The sequence below is a fragment of the Sphaeramia orbicularis genome, chromosome 3, assembly GCF_902148855.1.
Source record: "Sphaeramia orbicularis chromosome 3, fSphaOr1.1, whole genome shotgun sequence".
In the NCBI taxonomy this organism is placed as follows: Eukaryota; Metazoa; Chordata; class Actinopteri; order Kurtiformes; family Apogonidae; genus Sphaeramia; species Sphaeramia orbicularis.
The window spans coordinates 6904656-6929381 of NC_043959.1; the positions used below are offsets into that span (position 1 = coordinate 6904656).

The 24726-nt window shown below is 37.5% G+C and overlaps 1 protein-coding gene across 1 annotated transcript in view; it reads left to right on the plus strand.

The window, feature by feature from the left end:
- LOC115439140 (SH3 and multiple ankyrin repeat domains protein 2-like) overlaps positions 1-24726 on the plus strand; it is a 515551-nt gene that overhangs the window by 390385 nt on the left and 100440 nt on the right. The window contains exons 17-18 of the mRNA XM_030162991.1: positions 5946-6028; positions 9479-9603. Coding sequence (XP_030018851.1) covers positions 5946-6028; positions 9479-9603 — 208 coding nt within the window. The remainder of the gene's footprint in view (positions 1-5945; positions 6029-9478; positions 9604-24726) is intronic.

Here is a 24726-nt window from a genome sequence, read left to right on the forward strand (position 1 = left end):
TGTGTTGGCAGTTACAATTTGATTTCCCATGGATGGGCTTTCTGTGAGACAGGGTTGCTCCTCCTCTCTATAAATACCCTCCCAAATACATCCTGCAGTGAAACCCAGATTGAGGCAGGATGCTCCGGGGGGGGGGGGGGGGGGGGGGGGGGGGCGACGCTCACACTTAATTCCATAGTTTCCGTTGAGCAGCATGGCCCACATCCTTCAGGCTCAGCTTTGTTTTGATAAACCACTCTGTTGTCCCCTCTTGTCACTTGTTGCACACGATGACACCTTTGATAAAGTGTCAGGCCCTTCTCTGCATGTCACGGTGCACTGACCTATTGAAGCTGCCACCTTGTCAGATTTGGGTAATCAAGGTGTGACTGCCAGTGGCTGCCCACTACGTGTGTGTGTAGGCTATGTGTGTTAAGGAATGCTGGGCGATAACCTTCAGTGTGTCAGCAGTGCGGGCCTTTTTTCTCTCTAGACAGATTGCGTTGCTAAGGGAACTGTTGCTAGGATGGCAGTCGCGCCTCTTTCTCTCTCTGTCTCTCTCTCTGCTTTTCTTTATGCACTCTCTCATCCCACGTGTCCATTCAGTGTAATCCTCACACCTAATATAAGCTGAATGATGCAGCCACACAGCAAACACCAAGACTCCAGTATAGCAAACTTGGCCTTTACGTCGCACCACTTCCCTGACGGTTTTCCTCCTCACTTCTGTTTCACATACTCGATGGCTGTGACTTGTCTCACCACAACAGGCCCAGCCATGATTTCTGCAGAGATGGAATGTACCATTTTATACATGGTTTAATCTGCAGCTATTTCACTAACAGAGAAATACCAAAAAAACAGTGAGGGTAAAAGGGGTAGATGTAATATTGATAGCGAATGTAAAACATTAAAGTAAAGTTATTCCTCTACATAGACACAAGTGTAAGAGCAACAGTGTGGGCTAAGATAAGATGCCACATATGTTATTATATATGGTATATGGAGGTATAATATTACATGTTATGTCATATGCCTTTAAATTACCTCGACCGTTTAGAGAAGGCTTAATGTAATTGCTGACAGGTTATTTAATCACAGTTTGTACCTTTTTTAAATGTCATATTGCAACATTATGGTACAGACTTATTTTTATTTCAGTAAATGTACAAAAGTACACATTCTGGAGTTAAAAAGAAAAAAGCTGAACCTTACATAATAATGAAACACAAAAACAATGCAAAGACTTTGACTCCAATGTGTAAAACAGTCCTCAAAGTCAGTCTTTGTCATGTTCGTCTTATGTTTTTTTTATGTCATTATCATCCTGTCGTGGTGATTATTCACTGAATGTTGGTCTTTTCTATGTGTCCATTTAGGTTAAAATTGATCTTTATGTTGGGAATATGCAATGTAATTCAGAATGCAAACTTCAAATCAAGGTTATTATCGTTAACAAAAACTAACGAAGTGACGAAAATTAGAATTGAAAAAACATTTTTGTTAACTGAAATAAATAAAAACTATAATTAAAAGAAAAAAAACGATAACTAACTGAAACTGTATTGTGTACTTACAAAACTAACTAAAACGTATAAAAATTATGGATAAAATTCCCTTAGTTTTTGTCTTTGTCAATGTCGGATTGGTACAAAATCGATTTATTTCGCTCTAGCAATTTTAGCTAGTGGCACCGTATGACACGTCATGGTCCATCACTTCTCGTCACTTGTCGTTTAGAGTCGTCTTCTCGTCTTCTCTACCTGAAAACATGGAGAGTAAAGTTGGGAGAAAGCAGCAGAGTCCTGTACGGGATTTATTTGAATACGACGGCGAGGAAGATAAAAGATACGACTAAATTAAAACTAAACTAAAACTGAGCATTTAGAAAAAAATGAAAACTAATACAAACTATCAAACCTGCTCTAAAAAACTAATTAAAACTAACTGAATTAGAGAAAAAAAGTCTAAACTAAAACTAAATAAAACTAAACTATGATGAAAACGCCAAAACTATTATAACCTTGGCTCAAATGCATTAAAACTAATGTAAGAAGCTGGGTTTGAAAACATAAGGAGCTGTGTTAAACTGTAATGAGTCAAAGTTACCTGAAAACTACAGTACCACAGTGTATGTGCATTTGATGGCTATTTATAATTTGTATTTTTATGTCATAGTTAAAGGGTCCAGGCAAGGGACTCCCAAACACAACTCTTATGCTTTCCAGAGCTCCTCTATGCACCATTGTTACTGCTATAAAATTTTAGTCTGTAATTTGGACCATCAGGGGTCTCAAACATGTGGCCCAGGGACCAGAAGTGGCAAAGGTTCCAATCCACCCCCTGGGATGAATTTACAAAGTGCAAAAATTCCACAGTCAAGGTTGATGAATTAATTTTAGTTCAGGTTCCACATACAGACCAATATGATCTACAGTAAAATAATAACATAATAACCTACAAAAATTAATGATTCCATATTTTCCTCTCAGCTTGATGTGAAAAAAAAAATAACATTATGCCTATAAATAATGACAACTTCACATTTTCGTCTTTGTTTTAGTGCAAGAAATAACCTTAAATTATGAAAATATTTACATTTACAAACTATCCTTTAACAATAAAATGTGAATAACCTGAACAAATATGAACTACCTTGAAATGTCTAAAGAAAATTAAGCACAATTTTACCAATTTTCTGTCTGTTACTAAGTTTTTACTGTCTTTGTAGATCTGATCCATAATGCACATGTAGAAATGATAAGTTGAGGCATAATATTGTAAAAATTGCACTTATTTTTCTTAAGAAACTTCAGGGGGTTTTTTTTTGAAAGCATTTTCATAATTTAACTGTTTTTTTTTTTTTGCACCAAACCAAAGACAAAAATTTGGAGTTGTCATTATTTATAGGTTATTATGTTATTTTACTGATCCGGCCCATGTGAGATCAAATCAGGATGAATGTTGCCCCTGAAAGAAAATGAGTTTGAGACTCCTGATGTACATTATGGACGGTTGGCTGTTTGTTTCCTGTAAAATACTCTTGCTACTCTTGCAGTGTTCTTAGTTGTAAAGTTCTTCTTCAAGCCATGATTGGTCAATTTATTCATATCATTAGAACACAAATTAGACCTGAGGTGTCAAACATACCACCCCTGGCCAAAAACTGGTTCTCCAAAGTGTCCAATCCGGCCCATGGGATTAATTTGATGACTTTACATTTAAGATATTCACAATCAAGGGTGTCATATTCATTTCACTTCAGGTTCCACATACAGACTAATATGATCTAAAGTGTACAATACTATCATAATAACCTATAAATGCTGACAACTCCAAATGTTTGTCTTTGTTTTATTGTAAAAAAGTTAAATAACATGAAAATGCTTACAGTTAGAAACTATCTGTTCCCAAAATAACCTGAACAAATATGAACAACCTGAAAAGACTTAAGTGATGTAAATGCAATTTGACCAATGTTCTGCCTGATACTAACTGTTTTGTGCATTTGTAGATCCGCTGAGTGTACTATCATTAAAATTCCCTTATTTTTCTTTCAGGTTTACACTTTTTTAAAGGAGCGTCTGTAGTTGTAAACATTTTCAGAATGTAATTTTACTTTTTTGCACTAATATATAGTCATAAAGGGCGACACGGTGGTGCAGTGGTTAGCACTCGTGCCTCACAGCAAGAAGGTCCTGGGTTCGATTCCAACACCGGTCGACGGGGGGTGGGACCTTTCTGTGTGGAGTTTGCATGTTCTCCCCGTGTCTGCGTGGGTTCTCTCCGGGTACTCTGGCTTCCTCCCACAATCCAAAGACATGCACTAATAGGTTAATTGTTTAATCTAAATTGTCCATAGGCGTGAGAGTGTTGTTAGTCTCTATATGTCAGCCCTGTGATGAACTGGTGACTTGTCCAGGGTGTACACGCCTTTGCCCCCTATGTAGCTGGGATAGGCTCCAAGCGACCCCCGTGACCCTAGTGAGGATAAAGAAAATGAATGAATGAATATAGTCATAAACTTGAAGGTGTCATTACTTACAGGTTATTATGTTCTTATTCTACTGGTTTGGTCCACTTCAGATGGTCTGTGTCGGGCCTCCTGGGTTTGACAGCTCTGATTGAAACACATAAACTATGTTTAAGTTGGAGTTCCTTCAGAGTCAGTGGGGCAATTAAGTCTATGATCGGAACCCTGTCCAACTTTTGGTGCTGCTGTTAAATAACATGAAAATGTTTACAGTTACAAACTATCTGTTCCCAAAATAACCTGAACAAATATGAACAACCTGAAAAGTCTTAAGTGATGTAAGTGCAATTTGACCAATATTCTGCCTGATACTAAATGTCTTCTGCATTTGTAGATCCGCTGAGTGTAATATTGTTAAAATTCCCCCTTTTTTTTTTCAGGTTCATACTTTTTTAAAGGAGAGTTTGTAGTTGTAAAATTTTCAGAATGTAATTTTACTTTTTGCACTAATATATAGTCATAAACTTGAAGGTGTCATTAGTTACAGGTTGTTACGTTATTCTACTGGTTTGGTCCACTGCAGATGGTCTGTGTGGGCCTCCTAGGTTTTACACCTCTGACTGAAACACATAAACTATCTTTAACTTCCTAAGACCCAGGAAATGTCAGCAAAGTACAAGCTTTTTTGTTTTTTATTACCTCTGCCAAGGAGTTTATGTTTTTGCCAGGGTTTGTTTGTTTGTTGGTTAGTTAGCAAGATAACGCAAAAAGGTATAGACGGATTTTCATGAAGTGTTCATGAAATGTTGATACTGGAACAAGGAACAAATGATTATATTTGTGTGTGTGTGTGTGTGTGTGTGTGTGTGGGGGGGGGGGGCTGCCTTGGTGCGCTCTCCGAGTGCTTTTCTACTTAAATAAGTGCCTACATTGGAAACATCATGTGGTGGACAGTTTTCTTTTCTTTTTGTTTAAAGTTGTGAAACTCTTGTCCACAAATGTGGTCAGAAAACCCATAGCTGGGTCTTAGGAGGTTAAGTTAGAGTTCCTTCAGAGTCAGTGGGGCAATTAAGTCCATGATCTGAACCCCGTCCAACTTTCGGTTCTGCTCACCCTTTACCCACCCATTACCCACCCACTCCACCATCCCCACTCAGTCCACACACCCTCAGACTCCCTCCCTGTCAATCGGCTCTGGAGCTGCGGTTGCACATTGCGGAGCACCGCGCACCTTTACACATCCACACGGGGATCTTCTCCCTCCCATGCTGCTCTCATCACTCCCTCCCTCCCTCCCTCCTCCTCTTCCTCCTCCACCCCGGTGAGCTCCAGCCTTCCTCCCCGCCTCATCATGAGCCATTAGCCGCTATCATCGCTGCCAGCCCGATGTCGCTTCTTGTCATCGACGGCTTAGCGTTATTCCCACCGCACCACCATCACCATCACCGGCTGGAGGCACCGCAGCAGCAGCAGTGGCCCCTGTCTCCTCCGCCTCTTCTTCCTCCCCCTCCTCCTCCTCACCTGGGGTAACCGCACCGCGCTGCCAAGGAGCCCGCTTGTCCGCGCAGGAGACGCGGCTGACGGGGCTGCAGGAGCGGGAAGCGGCGGTGACCGGAGAACCGACAGGGGAGGGACACGCATCTATTCCGACTCATCTATTCCTCTGCCGCCGCCGCTTCTTCTTCTTTTTTTTTTTTTCCTTCTTCTTCTCATTTATTTTTTCTGGGTCAACCTGTTTCTGGAGATGCTGTGGCCGGGCTGCCGGGGCCGCTGTCAGGGCTTTTGATTGACACACAGCCCGGCGAGAGGAGGAGAGGGAAGGAGGGAGGCGGGGTGGTGGTAGGGTGGGGTGGGGTCGGGGTCGCCCTGCCCTGCCCTGGCCGGACTAGCTCTCCTCCAGCACCATGAACCTCCACTCGGGCAGGGCGTCCGTGGCTATGCTGCGGATGATGGGCTGTGCTAACGGGCGCTCTGCTCGACATCTCCTCCACAGTGACTGCGTGGTGGACGAGAAGACGGTGGTCCTCCAGAAGAAGGAGAATGAGGGCTTTGGCTTTGTACTACGCGGGGCTAAAGGTAAGATTTTGACTTTCCAAGATTTTTTTTATTTTATTTTATTATTATTATTATTATTATTATTATTATTATTATTATTATTATTATTATTATTATTATTATTATTATATTTTCATTTAAAAATAATCATCCCCTCAAAATTCTCCTGATCATGTTACATAAAAAATCACATACATGAGCTCAGGTCTGTATATATTACATCTGTTTGTGTTTGAGATGTGTAGTTTGCAGCTGTGTGTGAAGTGATTGTACAACCCCCTCCTTTTAGTAAACACAAAATACATGTAAATAAGTTGTCAAAAGCTTTTGATATTTGTGAAAAATAACTTTATTGTGATTGTTTTATTATTCTTCTCTGTGCAGACACACATCACAAATGTCAGACACTAAATCTTGTGATGGCATGTGTTTTCAAGGATGCAGCTCCTAAATATGCCCGCTGTTGTTTTTACATGTGTGCTTGAAACTGAACCACTTGTCAGACATCTTTAATATGAAAAAAAGACGCTAAGAAATCCCCTTCTGAGTGGAACTGTGCTTTAAGTTCATGTTTGGCAGGTTGTCTGCCCTGGAGTGGTGACAGTCATTTACCTGATTTCGCCACAACATGACTTGTTGTGTGCTAGTGGCCTATCTTAGCAGTTTGATATATTTCTAGGCCATATAAGATTGGCTCTAAAAATAGACCATTTGAGCTGCTGCGTCGGTTTCTATGACGATTCTCGCCATGTCATAATCCACGTTGCATTCCACAACTGTGCAGTGCCATTCGATTGGTCTACACCATGGTTACTGTCGAGAGGTAAATTTAGTGTATTGCTGTTTTTTAAGATCCAGAGATAGAGGGAGAGGCAGGATGGAGACACAGAGAGGCACTGACATGGAGGAAAAGAGGAAAGAGGGATTTGGCTTGGGAAAATAAAACAAGAGGAATGTTCTAGTCATTCTGACACACACACACACACACACACACACACACACACTGCTATTACCCCCAGGGAACTGACCCAGCCGAGCTTATCCTGCATGGGGGTGAACACCCCCCCCAAGCGCACACACATGCACTGATGCCAGAGCTGTCACATAAGCTTACATCCTCTTTTTGCTCTCTGCAGTTTTTTTTTTTTTTTTTTTTTGTTGTACTCTGTGCCTGTCCCTCTCTCGTCCTCCCTCTCTGTCTCCGTCTGTGTCACACGCAGACAGAGACCTAAAGAAACAGAGTCATCACAATCATGTAAATACCCTTATGAAATCCCTCGTACATGCTCGCAGAGTGTGTCTTCCAGTATGAGGATGAGTTATAGGAAGTGTCACTTGTCACCACTGGTTTCTCCCAGTCACTATATTTTTTTAACCTCCCCGAGAGCAAAGAAGGAGAGGGTGGGCTGCAGCCATGTGTGAGGGAACGGAGTAATAGTACAGTGTAGTGTGGATACATGGTGGATTGAAAATATCACTCTGGGTTGTAGCTTGTGTTCGTCCATCCTATACGTTCTTTAGATTCAACGCGTGGCTGGGAACACTATTGTCGTTGTGCTCTTTTCCCATGGGTTCTTGCCTGCATAAACAGCCATATATCAATTTGTCAGTATCTGCTTTGTTTTTCATCACCTTTCATCTCGCCTTTATGAATAAATTGTTCCCCTCGCTCTTCATTTCATGCAGTGGATGGTAAAAATGTGCACAAAAAACTCTGAATATCTCATGAGAAATCACACAAAGTGAAGCAGACAGCAGTTCCCCAGACTTACACCCGAGGCTGTTATCTAAATACTGTACATATACATGCTCAAGTATTTGAAGAAGCACTTTTTGGGAGTGTTTTCTCTTGACAGCCAAAACTAATGTCTTGTATTTTTGTGTGTGTGTTAGTGTGTAGCATAATGGACAGAGATTGCAGGGAAAATGTGTTTTATTTTTAATTCTTATCCAGGGACAAGAATTCAAAAACACTAAAAAATTAAATATAAAAATTAAAGTTGTGCCCTGCGATGAACTGGCGACTTGTCCAGGGTGTACCCGGCCTTCACCCCTATGTAGCTGGGATAGGCTCCAAGCGACCCCCGTGACCCTAGTGAGGATAAAGTGGGTTCAGAAAATGAATGAATGAATGAATTAAAGTTGTAAGCTTGTGATAAACATTATTGGCAAGAGTCATATTTCATTTAGTTGTGACAATTAGCAACCATCCAGACACAAAACTGCTCAGACATACCAAATGTTATACACTGGTGCCCATAAAGTTGGAATAATTTTGTTTTCTTTTTCCTTCCTGTTCATACATATCAGTAATAACCTATGATAAGGTGCAATGATCACATATATACATACAGTTACACTTTTTTTTTATTGTCACAATCATTTGACAAGAAGAGGTAAAAATATTTTATTCCAACTTCATGCGCAACAGGGTACTTATAGGTCATATTAGGATTGTTTTTAAAGTCACTTGTTATATTTGTACCTGTTGCTTGTGAATCTGACTTTTTAGCTTGGCTTTGCATAAAGACTGGAAGTAAAACGATACACATCTTCTAAAAAATATTTAGTTTAAAAAAAAGATCATTGTCATACTTTTGTACTTTTGTGAATACCTTTCAGATATCGACTTCATTTAGTAGTGGCATTTACCAGCCATTCATCAGAATTTTATTAGTATTTTGTTAGTATATTGTACAGTGTCTTTGCCAAAAGGCTGTTGAAATAATATAGTTCGTCACTTATTATAAATTCTTTACAGTTTGTAACAGCTCAAGTGTCTTATATTGTCTTATCTTACAATATAATGTAATATAATATTATAATGTAAGTGTCTTATATTTTAACCTCTATTCTGTGCATGCTTGTTAATATAATCATGATTGGAAAGAGGAGAATTAAAATGCTGCTTAGCAAATATTTAGCCAGAGACACAAGCGAAAAAATCTTTACTAACTTCTTCAAATGACTTAGAAGTTGTGAATTTGTGAATAAATATTGCTTTTAAAGTCATTACTCACTTTGTATTTGGACCAACACAGAAAACAGAGTGAAATGCTCTATTTTTTGTCACATACTTGCAGTAGAGTTATTATATATGAAACCACACACAAACATGCCATATGTATCATATCTGAGTGGCCTGTATATCACTTAACTTAAATTTTATTTTGATGTTAAGACAGCGACATTACACCAGGACATTAACTTAATTTTTCTTGTCAAAGTGGAACACAGGCAGGTCCCATAAGTAAAAGTCACATTTGTATTGGCCTTTTTCACTGTCAGATCCCACACAATTCAAGCGAGCATCACATCTTTTTCTTTCTTCAGTCAGTATCTTTCTATTTTTGTGGTGTTTAGATATTATTTTAGCTGACCCCAATTTCTCAAAACTTCATAATTGTATTAGTTCTGATCTTTTCTCTCTCTTATGACCTTTTTCCTGTCTTCCCTTTTCTCGTCTTGCAGCGGATACACCCATTGAGGAGTTTACACCCACACCTGCCTTCCCAGCCCTACAGTATTTGGAATCGGTGGATGAAGGAGGGGTGGCATGGCAGGCAGGCCTCAGGACAGGGGACTTCCTCATCGAGGTAAGAGCTGTTTTTATTTCCACTGTGTCTTCTTTTCTCTGCTTGAGCAAGTAGGTTGCAGAACAAGGTCAGTATAATTACGGACAGAAGGAGAGCAGAGGCCGCTGCTGGTTTCACTCATTACTGATGGGTTTTAACTTGTAATTTTGGTAATGTATGATGCTAAATCGATTTTAACGCATCACTTATTTTAGGTTGTTTGCATAATAGAGCCAGACATAACAAAGTGTTTTCTTTTGTCTGAGCTGTTTTTGTACCCAAATCTGTCCATTAATCAGCAAAAAAATGCTTTGTTGTTCTGTTTTGGTAGTTGTTGAGGAAGTTTTGTTGAAAAAAAAAGTTCTAACATCCTTTGTGAACAGTCTCTAAAGTCATCTCCTTACATGTAATTAGAGGTGCAGCTCGTCCCTGCAGTTTTTGATTGGGATAATGAGTCTCAAATGTGAACGCATACAGTTTTGAAAGTGTACATGATGATGTGGCGGAATTGTGTCCAGAGTAGGTTTTAGTGGTCTGGACTTTGTAAAATAGCTTTAAATGTACAGACTTGATGTCTTAAAAGCAGCCTGGTCACTATCACGGTGTGTCAGAGTTTTCCTAAGAGCGACAGATTCAGCAGAACACTGAAATGTAACTGGGTTTTATACACACACACGCACACACACACACACACACACACACACACACACACACACACACACACACACACACATATATATATATATATATATATATATATATATATATAACTTAACTGATGAAAAAGGGATGTCAACGGATGTCTGTGTTTGATTTTGTGTCTGTTCTGAAGTCTGTTTGAGTTGGTTTTTGACAGTTTAAAAAAGAACTTGAAGGATAAGTCTGTGTCTTTTAGGGTTTTCATTTGTTAGAATTCAAAGGTTAAAGTTTTTTGGTTGATGTTTAAGTTAATTTTCCAGAGCTTCAGTGTGTGTCTCAGGGCTGTGCATTATCTCTGCTTAGACATGCTGTCAAATTGTTGTAATATACCTATTATATAAAATACAGTTTCATGACAGTTGCAGATGAATGTGATTTTTATTTATTGTCTTGCTACTAGGGCCTATCTTGGTTGCAGATACAGTGGAGAGACAGTGGAATTCTGTGTTTATCTATCATATCTTCCTTGTAGTGAAGCCATATGGCCAGAAATGAATGGAATTGTGTCATTATTTGTGTTTGAGTGGCAAATTCATTAAATCATCATTAATTGAAATGAATTGGTTTTAGTTCTCATTCTGTTAGTCCATTAGAGTTCATTTCAGCACCTGGAGCTGTCCACACATGGATCACTTGTGGGGAGTTTTTCTGTTGTTCTTATTATTATCGTTGATAATCACAGGCATTTGAATCCGCTTTGTGCTTTGGCCTGTTATACAGTGACTCTTCCATCCTTGTGGTTTACCAACTCATATTTTCTGTAAAATGAGCTACATTTTCATGACAAATGGTTTTAATTGTCTATTTAGGGCTCTATTATCATGTAAACAGAGGTAATAGACATTAAACATCCTATTCTGTATTTTAAACAGCTCAGTTTGACAGTATAATATAATCCATTACTCAAACCATTATTCATGCTATAACTTAAACTAAATTGCCTTTGATGGTATGCTGTATTTAATATAAGTCGACCGATTAGGGATTTTCAAAGGGTGATGTCGGTTTTAAAACATTTGGTCAGCTGATGGCCGATATCTACAGCTGATTTTTTAGGCCGATATTTAAGGCTGTTTTTTTTTTTGTTTTTTTTTTCAAAGCACATTGACCATAAAATACAACTGAAACACTCAGATATTTAAGCAACTAAATGAAATTTTTAATACACATACACATAGTACTCTTTTAAAATTTATTGAACTTCAAGTGCTGACCACACAGGTGCCTGATCAAATGTCTTATAATATTTTTTACTCCTGATCAAATATTGGCTTTCAGAAAAAATTAAGGCCAATGGGCGATATTTAAGAAAATACAATATAAAAAAATATATAATATAAAAAAAATATTGGTCTACTTCTAGTATTTAAATTAGGTGAAGATATAGTTGTATTTTACAGTTTTCTTTGTTCATTCTCTACTGGACACAGATTTAAATGAACAGAATGGAGTTTGATGCTAAAATAGCAGCATTTCTTCTATATGGGTGAATTTGATTATGAGGTTTACGAAGGTATAAAGTTATTATGTGATGTTATTGTCTTTTCTAAGTTGCCAATTCCAAACAGATCTTTAGTGCTGCTATTTACAAGACAAACTCTACATAAAAAGAGGTGATTTGTTGTTTTGCTTTGGCTGTTTTCTGAACCAGAGCTAAGCTAACAGAGCTAAAATGTAAAAAGTAGCCTTTTAGGTTGAAAAAGAAAACTTGATGATACCATAATACAGATGTGTGTAAACCTAGAATTTCATACTTTATTCAGTGACCGATACAGTCTGTGGATACATGGTGTTGCTTTGTTGGTAGTTTTAGTAGCGGTGAGTGCATCCTGGTTCCTGACATCCACCTTCTGTTGACAGTTTGGATAATCAATATTACCTTTAAAACCGTTTAAAACATGTCTTACATAGATACACTTTTGTAACAGTTTATCTGAGGGTTCACTGGAGAGCTTTTTATATCATAACTAGCACTTTGACCTGTGAGGATCCATGGGTTCTAGATGTGGTAGTTTTTATGCTGTTGTGTGCATGCTGTACCACATCTGTCCAGCAGTCACCACCAAAGCGTTCTGGGTATAGCACTGTGATTGTAAAGTTATCGTATTCCAAACTTACTAATTTCTCTCAAAATACTGGTCCTATCAACTTGTCATTTTCGCTAGTCTGTTCCTTGACCAAAAATACATAAGTTTGCCAAACTGCAGCAGTCAGCCCTTTTTTTTGCATGAATCCCGAGACATACATACATGCACTCACACAGAGGCCACTTGGCTTTTAGAATATAGATTCTTCAGTGTTTTTTGTTGTTGTTGTTGTTTTTTTGCCTTAAAGTATGGCCATTACCATCCCCTAGTGGTTAAACATGCAACTATTGTGATAAAATGTAAATGTATGAAAAACATTTATTTATATGAAGACAAAATACTTCTGGATGACCTGTTTCTACACGTATATGCACTAGAATTGGAAATCCTGTCCTGGAGCTTGGGTTCAGTAAAAAGTGCTGGATAGATTCCTTCAATTGTTTGCAAAGATTTTTATGCAGCCTGCTTTAAAAACAAATTGTGTATCATGCAAGCTGTTCCAATCCTCTGTTAGAGTTGTGCTCCTCCATGATAAGGATTTGTTTCCCTTAAAATGGCTTGAAATAATCTTTAGTGCTGGTGTGTGTCTCACTAATGCGAGTTCCCTCTGAATTGATGATTAAACATTGCTAGAGTATTGGAGAAAATGTCATGTGCTAAGTACTATTGTTGAAATTTCAGTCTCTGTTGTACCCTTGCACATTACAAGTCATATCACAGCTGCTGAAAAACCCAGTCAGAGGAAAAGTCTATTTTGAGCTTGCACTTTTGTATTTTTTCCCCATTCCTATACAACTCCATAATGACTGTGTGTTTGTAAGCAGCACTGCACTGGGGATGGGTTTATTTTGCAATTCTGCTAAATGGAGCATCAAATGAGGAGAGCAAACTGTATCTGTGTCTGCAGCTCTGCCTCAACATCATTTCAGCTCTCCTTCTCTCATTTGTTTTAGCTCCTCTTCTTGTTGACCATAGCTGATAATCATCTTGTCTATCTGAAGTGAGAACTCCAGAAGGAACACAAGATGAATGTCTTCGTAAAATGTTTCAAAAGGCTTGACAATGTTTGACACATTAACAGCTGCACAGCCTCTGGCTAGTTTGCTGTCCACTTTTAGCATGACGTATTTTAATGAGTTTAAGCCAAAACATAGCCCTCATTCCAGTCTCAGCGCTTTACAATTACTTGTTTCTCATTTACTAGGGCTGGGTATCACCACTGCTTTACCAAATCAGTCTGATCCTGATTCACAAGATTCCATTTGAGTTTGATTCAGTTAGGTTTAATATTCATTTGGTTACAAGGATATTTAAACATGGTACCATTTTGCACAGATATGTATGTATGTATGTATGTATGTATTTATTTATTTAGCAGGGACAGTTAGGGCTGGGTATCATGGCCAGTTTCCATAATCGATTCGATTTTGAGTCATAAAGTTCTGAATCGATTAATCATGATTTGATTCGATTCGATTCAATATTGATTCGATTCAGTATTAATTGATTGATTCAGAGTAATTTAGTGATACAAAGTACAATTTTGAGTTGTAACCTGATTATTTAAGTACTGCAGTCATGCAACAGATCAATATTGGTACCAATATTGATATTAGAAAGGAAATAAATATGACATTTCCGCAGTAAATTGCTGAATGGGCTCTTAAATAATGAACGGGACAGAAACATTGCCATGTTTTTACAGTGGCTCAGAACGGACTTCGTTAACTTTATTCTGTTTTATGGCTGGAGGCTACTACTCAATGGGGGTGGGGGGGTACACGCGCTCCGTGAATGTTGGTTGGGGGGTGGGGGGGTAGTGTAGCCGTCAGGTATTGTCGCTTTCCTCTTCCTCTAACTCCATACTCAGCCATAGGTGATAGTGTGGATCCAAGTTATTATTCCAAGAACGACCGGCTTCTGCGACTCGCGGGGCGGCCAATTCCTTCACACTGCGGGTTCGAGTTTGAGGCCAGAGGACCTCCAGTGGAGGGCGTTTCCCCACCGTGTCTTTTTCGCGAATGAGACCAAGTCTTCCCCAGGGGTTTGCAAAACGCATACTTCCAGTCCCGCTCTGAAAAATTGATCTAATCCACTATTAATCGATTACGCAAAATTACAATGAGATCGATCTAAGATCAATTAAATCGATTTTTTTACCCAGCCCTAGGGAAAGTACAAATTAATGAACATTTCTGTATTTGTGCCGGTATTAGCAAAAACGCTATTTTTCAACTAAGATGTAAAATCCCAGCATTCATAAAATTTGAAATATTTTTAAAATTATGGCTACACCCACACACTACATAGCATTAGTTCACATACACAGTACACACAGTTAACCTTTAAGTATTAGTAAAACACCTAGAGAGACATTGGCGCATGGGTGGGTGATCATGTAGCGCAAAACAGAAAACTTTTTGTTACATTACTTTGTTGAAATAATGCTGTAGAATGTGCAGGCTAATATTAATGCCTGGTGCCTACTATTAATACCTCCACTAAGGAGGTTATGTTTTTGTCAGCGTTGGTTTGTCTGTTTGTCTGTCTGTCTGTGTGCAAGATAACTCTAAAAGTTATGGATGGATTTGGATGAAAATTTCAGGAAACATTGATGCTGGCACAAGGAACAAATGATTAAATTTTGGTGGTGATCGGGGTGGGTGGGTAGGGCACTGATCTGCCTTGGCAGAGGTCTACGCTCTACGAGTGCTTTTCTAGAAAAGAGAGCGCAGACCTCCGCCAAGGCAGACCAGTGGCCCCACCCCTGATCACCACCAAAATTTAATCATTTGTTCCTTGTGCCAGTATCAACATTTCCTGAAAATCTCATCAAAATCCGGGGCTCTGATCTGCAATACATTGGATTATTAGATATCTGGATACATTGAAAGCAAAATGATTACATTTACAAAAATCTCAGATATATTTAATCCTGCTATACTGAAATAAATATTATTTTTATATTTATTTTTTTTATTTTTATGAATTTAGCTTCTAATTATTAGAAAAAACTAAATCCAGGCCTGTGGATTTAAACAATTACAAATAAGAGAAATATATAAACCTTAACAATTGTTGTGGCTTTTTAAGTGTAGCTTTCTGAATGTATAGGTGACACTCAATGCACCATGAAAAGTCCAGCCAACCAACTGCGACTGTAAGGAAAGTCATCAGCAGGTGTTAATATGCCTGGTTTTATTCATTCATATTGTCCTAAATACATTTTCCCACACTCCTGTTATTAGTCGCAACTGAAATGGTTCAAATGTGTGGATTTTTTTTTTTTTTTTTTTACCTAATTAGATCAATTAGTGCCTCTAATTATTTCATGATGAGGTCAAAGGTCAATCTTCAGGCATCCATGGGAAAGACCGTGTGTTCTGTTATGAATTAATCAATAAAGACCCAAACATCCACCGCCGACCATAAGCATCTACTGATCTAAACTGTTTAATACCTGTCGATCCACTAATCCTATCAATACATGAAAATAACTGGTGTAAAACGCTGTTTGTCATCTTTTCAAGGTCATCAGATATGACCCATTTGGATGTTCAGAGGTTCTGTAGTTACCATGGAAACACTGTCATCTTCTACAGCATTGATTCACCTGTAAAGCCCATGTTTAATACATGACAGTGGGTGGAGACACTTGTTTTATGTTCAGTTAATGATATATTTTGTTGAAATGGTCACTTTTTTCAAAATTTTCTCAAATTTGATCTAGTAACCTTTGAATTAATGAAGATCTACATGATCAGCAAATTGAATATAGGAAAATACCTGATGTACCTACTGAAAATGCAAACTTCAGAGGATAATATTATAATAAATGGTGATTAATTCCTTAAAAAAGGTTCAATAGAGGGATCTGCCACAAAAGTAGCACTGGGTCTTTTTGGGTTAATATCAAGTCAATTAAATGGAGATCGACTGAATCCAAAAATGTATTTTATTCTTACATCCGATTCTGCACTAAATGAAAAGAGCATGAATAGAATATATGCTTGTGTTTTATCTTTGCTGTGGCTCCGTATTCTGAACTTTAATTCCCTAAAAATAAACCTGAGCAGTCTTTAAAGAAGCTACGTGATTGAGCTCTGCCTGTCTTCTGTACATTCCTTATTTTAACGTCCTTGCTCTTAGCTTTGCTCTGCTTCACCTCCATGCCTCCCCTTCTTTACTTGTCCCACTAACAATGCACAACGGACACATGCACAAATACGATGTGAGGAAAGGGGAATTGGCACAACACACATTTGCCAAATGGCACATCCTGTCTCAGTCCGGCCTCATTTTGAAGTGGTGCCAGTGACTTACAGCACATTGCACAGCTGTCTCACCTGTCATCAGCCTTCTAATTGATTGTCCCCTTGTCATGTTGTTTTCCACAATGTTGAGAAAACTTTCTATTTTGCTGTATAGGGTAGTATGTATATATATATATATATATATATATATATATATATACATATATATGTATTTATGTATTTTTTCCTTTTTAATTAATTAATTAATTAATTTGCCTTTAATGTTGCTGCTTCACTCATTTCTTTTCAATTTTCTAGCACATTTAAGGCAAGAAGTTTAAGAAACAGTTTCAGAAAACCTGCTGGAGAGTTTTCAAGGCTGCATGTGTGCATGAATATCCTTTTAAAAAACTCAGTAAAACATTCAGGATATGGAGAAGCAATGGTGAGACAAAGAAGAGGAAACTTATTATTAAAACATGGTAATATCATGAGTTTCCATAAGTTGAACTTAATGTGGGAATTAGGCTACAGAATCAAGGCCACTTCACTTCATGATATTTATGATAAAATAAAAATATAAGATGGTGCATAGATGAAAATAGATACAAACTGGAACATTTGAACAGTTGTTGCAGTTTGCAAAGTAGAGAATAATATCCACGTTAGCTTTATGAATGCGATGCATGGTGGCATAGGTAGGACTTCTTCTTCACAGCTAGAAGGTTCTTACTTGGACCCCCAGCTGGACCAGCACCTTCCTCTTCAGTTTGCCTGTTCTCTCTGCACTGTTTCCATTCCATCTTATTTTCATTAAAATTGGGTAAAGATGTTAATTCACCTATGAATATGGAGTTAGAACACTTACTGCTCCTAATGGACTAATGCTAATGCTAGGTTCTGTTCAGGTCAGGATGATTAAAATGCAGAGACTGGATTTCCCTATGGAGATAATAAAGTGAGTTAACCTTAACATTATACAATATATGGAGAAAAGTATTGGGACACATTGAATTCAGGTGTTTCTTTTCTAACAGGGGTCTGGGATACAAAACAATAATGACAGATATAATAATGTAGTTTTATATTGTGATAGATATCATTGAATTGCATTGGTTAATTTTGTTAAACTTCAAGGAAATATTGATGTTTATATCTCAAATCAGCATGAACAGGACATCTTACAGCTTTAGCCATGATGTGTCCCAATATTTTTGTCCATATAGTTTATACACATCAATATTTCCTTGAAGTTTAATGGGAGATTTTTCTTCCTAAGTGAGATGTGAAGAAAGTAGATGGTTGGTTGTGAGAGAAAATTATTATTTACAGTCAGTTTTAGAAATTTTGAGGTAGAACATTTCAAATCATAGTCATGGATAAAAAAAAGAAAACAAAATCAATGTTTAACAAACAAATTCAAAACCAATGCAATGCAATGATATTTATCACAGTATAAAACTATATTATCACATTAGTCATTGTTTTGTATCCTAGACCCGTTAGAAAAGAAACACCTGAATTAAATGTGTCCCAATACTTTTGTCCATATAGTGTATTTTCATAGAACATTACACATGAAGCTGAAGTTGGACTTAGAGAACATTATTTCATCTTCAATGTAAATAAAAAAGGGAGTAAGGTTGAGTTGAGCTGTTGGTTTTAATTGTTTGACCAACTGTACCTGGTTCAGAGGAACTCAAGCCTGCAGTAGCTGTAGCCTTACAGTTACATATTTTAATAATTGCTCTAAAAATACATTTTATGACTAAAAATAAACTTTTTAGGACTTTTGTCTGATTATTAAAAGTTTCACAAACACCTAAATCCAGGAACACATCGGCAAGTGCACTTCTTTAATACTGTCCTGTAGAAGCCCTAATAAAGTGATAATGTGGTTACCATGGCAGCCAGCTGGCTCTTGCCGCTTGGCCCTTTATTGTCGCACCAGCTGACCTGTAGTGTTCACTTTCTAACGAGATTTTCAATGAAGGGTGAATCTGTCATGTTGCCTTCGAAGGTTAATTCTCATATGTTAATTAAAGTATATGCACTTTACATGTTTGTATATTGGTCAGATGTTCCTGCAGATTCATCCTCCTTCAAAAAAAACTATAAGTGGATGTTGATGTTTTGATGATTGGGCACTCTAGTTACCCCGTCCCCCGAAGGGGAGGCAAGGGGTATTGTTTTTGGTTCGATTTGTTTCTTGTTTGTTTGTTAACACTTTAGCAGCAAAACTATTGGTTGAACTCATACCAGATTGGGTTTATAGCTTGCCAGTGACCCAGAATACATGTGATTACATTTTGGGAAGTTCAAATTTTTAATGAATTTTTAAAATCTTTTTTTTTTTTTTTCCCACTTACTTATAATGGCCGAAATTTGTCTAGGCTCTCTCTGTCTGTGCTTACATCAGCACACGCATAGACATGATGACATCAGCTGGATCGATGCTAAAATAAACTACAATACGTGCGAGGGGCGGGGCTTGTTGCATTAGATTACAGATAAAGGATAAAGAGGATTATAAACCGGTGATAAACCAATCCATTTAGGTGAATTTTGACTAAAGGATCGGATACATATGCGTGTTTATTCTGCTGCCTACCTAATGCCTTTAATTTGGGGAGGTCTCTGTGTTTTTCAACATCTGTTTTGTATCTGCAAGAGTGCACAGGGTGCCCAGTTCTCCTATACGGTACATTAGCAGAACATATCCATTTGCATGCATGATTTAGGTCTTGGCTGAGCATCAATCTTTCATCGCCTCTTGCTGCTTTCCATGATGATGCACGCATGCATTTTCTGCGCAGGGACACGAGCACTCAAATCATTTACCCAAATTTGTATAAGTGGGTGCTTGTTGTAGTCTCCATCAATAACCACAGTGCTTCAGCAGCCAGTGCTTCATATCAATAAAGCCTGTTCAATTTGAGTAAGTGAGACGAGTCAATAACGGAGGCTCCTGCTTTGGTGTGCGATGACGAAGGAAGGCTCATTATTGATGGTGTAATCACATATTGGCTGCATTTAAGAGGCCAAAGGTCAAGAAGCCAGAGGACAAAGGTGACTGACTCATCTCCTCCTTCCCCTCAGCTGTGCAGAAACACACCACAGCTCTGTACTTTATTATAGTCAGGAAAATGTGCAGTAGCAGCAGAGCGCACACACACACACACACACACACACACACTGGCAGCACTGTGCCCTGTGGCCACTGTAGGTGGTCAGTCATCATAATTATGTGGTGTCCTTTGGGATCATCTCACCGCTGTTGATTAAGCCAAAGGCTGAGTTCATGATAGGACACAATGGCTCATTTTCTCTGCCTCTCTGGTTCACATTATCAACTGTGTTTGTACAAGTTGCACAACCTTCATGTTGTATTCAGCATAATGTTTAAGGCTGGAGCTCACATGTATTTCTTAACTAATCTACCAGTTACTTTCTTGATTAAAACTGCGTATGACTTTCATCACCAATTTGTCATCAAATCTGTAAAACCCCAGTCATAGCCTAAGTATCACAAATCCGTAAGTCTTTCCGTGATTACGCACCTGAATCTCTTTCCTCATGGTGAACAATTTCGAAGATCAAAGTGTACTCCACCATAAACACTGTATGTGTATACAGACAGAGCTGGTAGGTCACTCGGGCGTTTTCGGAAATTTGTTGCGACGTGCTTTGTGGGCAGCGGGGTTCCACGCACCTGCTTTCGCTTGGTTGACACATTTGTTGTTGCTGCTTCTGCGTCTGTGTGGAGCTCGGCTTCCCACAATGCACATTGCGACAAATTTCCAAAAATGCCCGAGTGACCCACCGGCTTGGTTTGTAAACGAATGGATTGTTTATGGTGGAATACACGTTGAAATTGTTCACTGTGAGGGAAGAGATTCAGGTGCGTAATCACGGAAACACTTATGGATTCATGATACTTAGGCTATGACTGAGGTTTTACAGATTTGATGAAAAATTGGTGATGAAAGTCGTACGTAGCTTTAAGCACTTAACACAAGGCTGTGCAATATTACCAAAAATATGATCACAACATTTTCATCATCACTGTGTGTCCATAGTAGAAGTTTCCCATTAGAAAATTCTTAAAAGTAAATACCAAAATTCATAAAATGACATCCTTCATTTCACAAAAATCTCCTTTTTTGGGGGGAGGACTACACAGATCATACCCTTAAGAAAATAATCGACAGCGTTGTTGAACTTTTGTACCTGGCTAACATACATTTTAAATGGCCCATTTGTAGTGTAATTATGGTATTTAACAGAAATAATCACACTAACTTGTGGATTTGTTGCACAAATGTCACTAGCACATGCCCCTAGGCTAATGAATTTATTTCAATATGTTTTTAGTGGTACATAAGCATTTGTCTGCACTGAATTGTCCAGATTTAGTCCACATGAACAGAGTTAATGTGCTACTGCTGAAGAAATACTGACAGTGAATTACTGTAAATCTGTGAGCTGCAGTTCCCTATTGCAGCTCTTCTGAACATGCAGTGAGTATGATTTACAGATGAGAACTTATGTTAGAGTGTGAAAATGTTTCTGATTCACTAGAAAACTCCAGTGGGACAAAGTAGCCACATGATAACGGAAACACTGCAGCTGTATGTACATGCAAATGTACCAATATTTACTTCATCTTTATAGTCAATATTGTAATAATGTTGTTCCAAATGATGCAAAAATGACTGTGGTCAGATAACAATAACAAAAAGCCATCACACACAGCCTGAGCCTTTGAAACCAGAGAAATCTGGTCAATTTGTTAGAATATGGTTGCAACTAAAGCAGCATTTTTTAGGAGATGAGATGGTTGTGGCTCATATTTTAGGTTGTGATTGTACCTCAAAAGATCATCACATGATCTTTTTGGTCACATCATATGGTTTACTATTGTATGATTAGCCTGTTTATTTATGTATGTATGTATGTATTTATTTATTTATTTATTACTTTTTTTTTCTCCTCTCTCTTCTTCCCTCCTTCTTTAATATCATATTCTTGTTCTAGGAAATGTTATTGTAAGCCCCTTTTTATGTATTTGGCTGTAACCGTTCAGCCTGAGCAAACTTTCTTATATCTGTCATGTTTAACAGTTTTCTTCCAGTGTATTAGTACTTCATAATCTGTATGATGTTTTATGTTGGTCGTTTTTCCAGGACAGCAGATGGAAATTAGCTTCTCTGCTAAACCTGGTGCATGCATCTTGTTCTTTGCAACTAATACCAGTACACACTGTCCTGTAACTAAATAAATAAATACAAATTCCAAATGAAGTGGAAAGTGGTATCGTTACATTAGCCGTTAACATCTGGTCTTGGAATTCTTCACTAAATTCTTGTAGCTTTTTCAGTTTTACCTGTGCTGAGCTGCTTTTTATTTGGTTTCTGTTCTGTTTGAAGAGTTCCCACAGTTTTTATGATTGGCTTCAGGCTTCTTTTGGATAAAGTCTTCTTTTCAGTATGTGCAGGAGTGGGAGCATGCTGAAAAATTAATCAGGGATGAAGGTAGATTGATTACATAGACACAACGTTCCACCACAAATAATAACACGATCGCATATTTCTATTCACATCAAGTAGTTTCTGTCTTTGCTTGAGAAGAACCTGTTTTTTCTTTATTATTTGAAGAATTCATTTATATCCCAGAGCACAAACTAGACTTAGACATAAGCACTACATTATTACACAAACCCCTTAAAAGTGCTACCACATTTTAACAGACTAAAATGAGATTTAAAGATTACCAACACCGGACCTAATCTGTTTGTAGCCTGAAGTGAAATGTGAAAAAAAAACAACTTTACTCTGGAGATAAAACTGCCTTAGTTTCTTAAAAAATGTAGTTCTCCGGTTTTATTTTCTCTTCTGTGTGTCTTAAACTTTGTCAACTTTCATAACTACTTTTGATGGTAAGTGTGTGCAGCTGTTGCAGGCATTCTCCCATCATCATCATCAAGTGTAAATGACAAAGGCCATTTGTTCTTGAAAACCAAGAGAACAAATTAAAGGAATCTCTGAGAAAAAAAAAAAAAGAAGTAACGCCCCAAAATGAATGTGACAGCCTGCCTTTCACCAGCGAATGAGTCAGCCAGCACATCTGAAAACGGTACTACAGCATCAACACCTGGTCAGGGAACCTCCGATAGTGGCTTTCCCAGGGATCTGCAATCACCTGACATTTTCACACTTTTTTGTCTCTGCCCTCAGTAATTTCAAAAAGGCTGAATTTTTAAAGGTTACATCCATTACACGCCATTAAATAATTGCTTGTATTTTCTTTACTCAGTTTTCTTTTCGGGGTTTTCTTTGTGAATTTTGTCTTTGCTACTTGTCATCACAGCATCCAAATACACTGACTCACTCAAGCAATCCAGATATGGTATTAACTTTTGAGCGATTAAAGTTTTTAGAATATGTTGACACGTATGTTTTATATCATAAACCTGCATTTCACTGAAAATAAACTGAGCTAGGGTTTTTATGTTGCTTTTTTTCTGCTTAGTTATATTTGTTCGTGTCTATTTAATGGGTCATTTGGTACGATTAAGAAGAAAAATGTACTTATTCCATAGTATTTAATGCAGATAGTGGTTCAGACCTATAATTCTGGAACATTTAAAAGATTGAATATGTAAGATTGATGTGTTTTTGTGACGTGAGTCGGTGGTGCTGGGATCCTCTATGTTAAAAGAAGTTAAAAGTATTCACATTCATTCCTCAGGTAGAAGTATAGAAACTAGGGTTTAAAAAGTATCAACTCAAGCTTTTTACTCGAGTAAAATGTAAAAGTACTGGTTTCAATACTACTTAAGGTATAAAAGTAAATGTAAGGGGGTAAAATGCCATTAGGACAAAAGCTTAGGTGGTGCCACAGGAGTCTATAGTTCACTACCCACCTCCCCAAAAAACATTTTTCTAAGGCCATAATGATTATAATGTTATTTTAAAATGTTAATGTCGAAACATTTGGGATACACTAGTCTACCTGTTTCAGCTGCATATATGCCCATTGAAAATGAACGTATTTTAGTCCAATGCAAATGTATTAAAGAACCATATAAGTGTTCTACTGAGCATTAACATGTGTTTAATGGAGCGGAAGATATGATGAACAGTTGAATAAGTATAAGTATTGGAATGGTGCAAAAAGTCAGGTGTGATGGATCACATACAAACCAATAGGGTGTCAGAATGGTATATGTTTATACTTCTTATCCAGCAACAGTCAAATTCACTCTATCCAGATGGCACCATTTATCTGGATAGTTTTTTTTTTTTTTTTTTTTTTTTTTAATTTATTTGAACAATGACAAGCCGGAATAAAAACAAATGAAATAGGAGTAAGAAGGTTATTTTTAAAATGTAAGGAGTAGAAGTAAAAAGTCGTCTGAAAAATAATTCATCCAGTGAAGTATAGATAACCAAAATTTCTACCTAAGTAAGGTAACAAAGTATTTGTATTTTGTAACTTGCCACCTCTAACACATAACGCATGTCTCTTATAGGCTCAATAATTAAGGTTAGCACGTGTTTAAGTGAAATTTATGTTGGTCTGTTTTGTGCTAGAAGCCATTTGTTGATGTTAGCTGACTCAACTTAAAGTGACTTTCCATTTCTTTACATCCATCAATAGGGGTGTGTATTGGCAAGAATCTGGCGATACGATACAAGTCACAATACTAGAATCTGATATGATATATCACGATATGCCATGATACTGTTAAAAAGGCAATTTTTTGTTTGTTTCTTTTTTTTAAATGATTTTTTCCTTGAAGAATTGAATTACACCAGAAACATGCACAAATACTAAACACATTTTCATTTGATCAGAACAGGATCTAATGCTATATCACAAAGTTTTTCCTGTGTTAAAACTTAAATTATGTTTTACAGACATTACAGTTTAAGATCCTGCTCAAATGTTCATATTCTATTAGTTCATAACTAACATCATAACATTATTTTTGTGAGATCCCAACATAGGAACCAACATTATTTAATAAAAGATTGTTAAATAATAATACATAAAATATAAACAAAAAACCAAAAATTAACCTCCACAATATCTGCATTTGA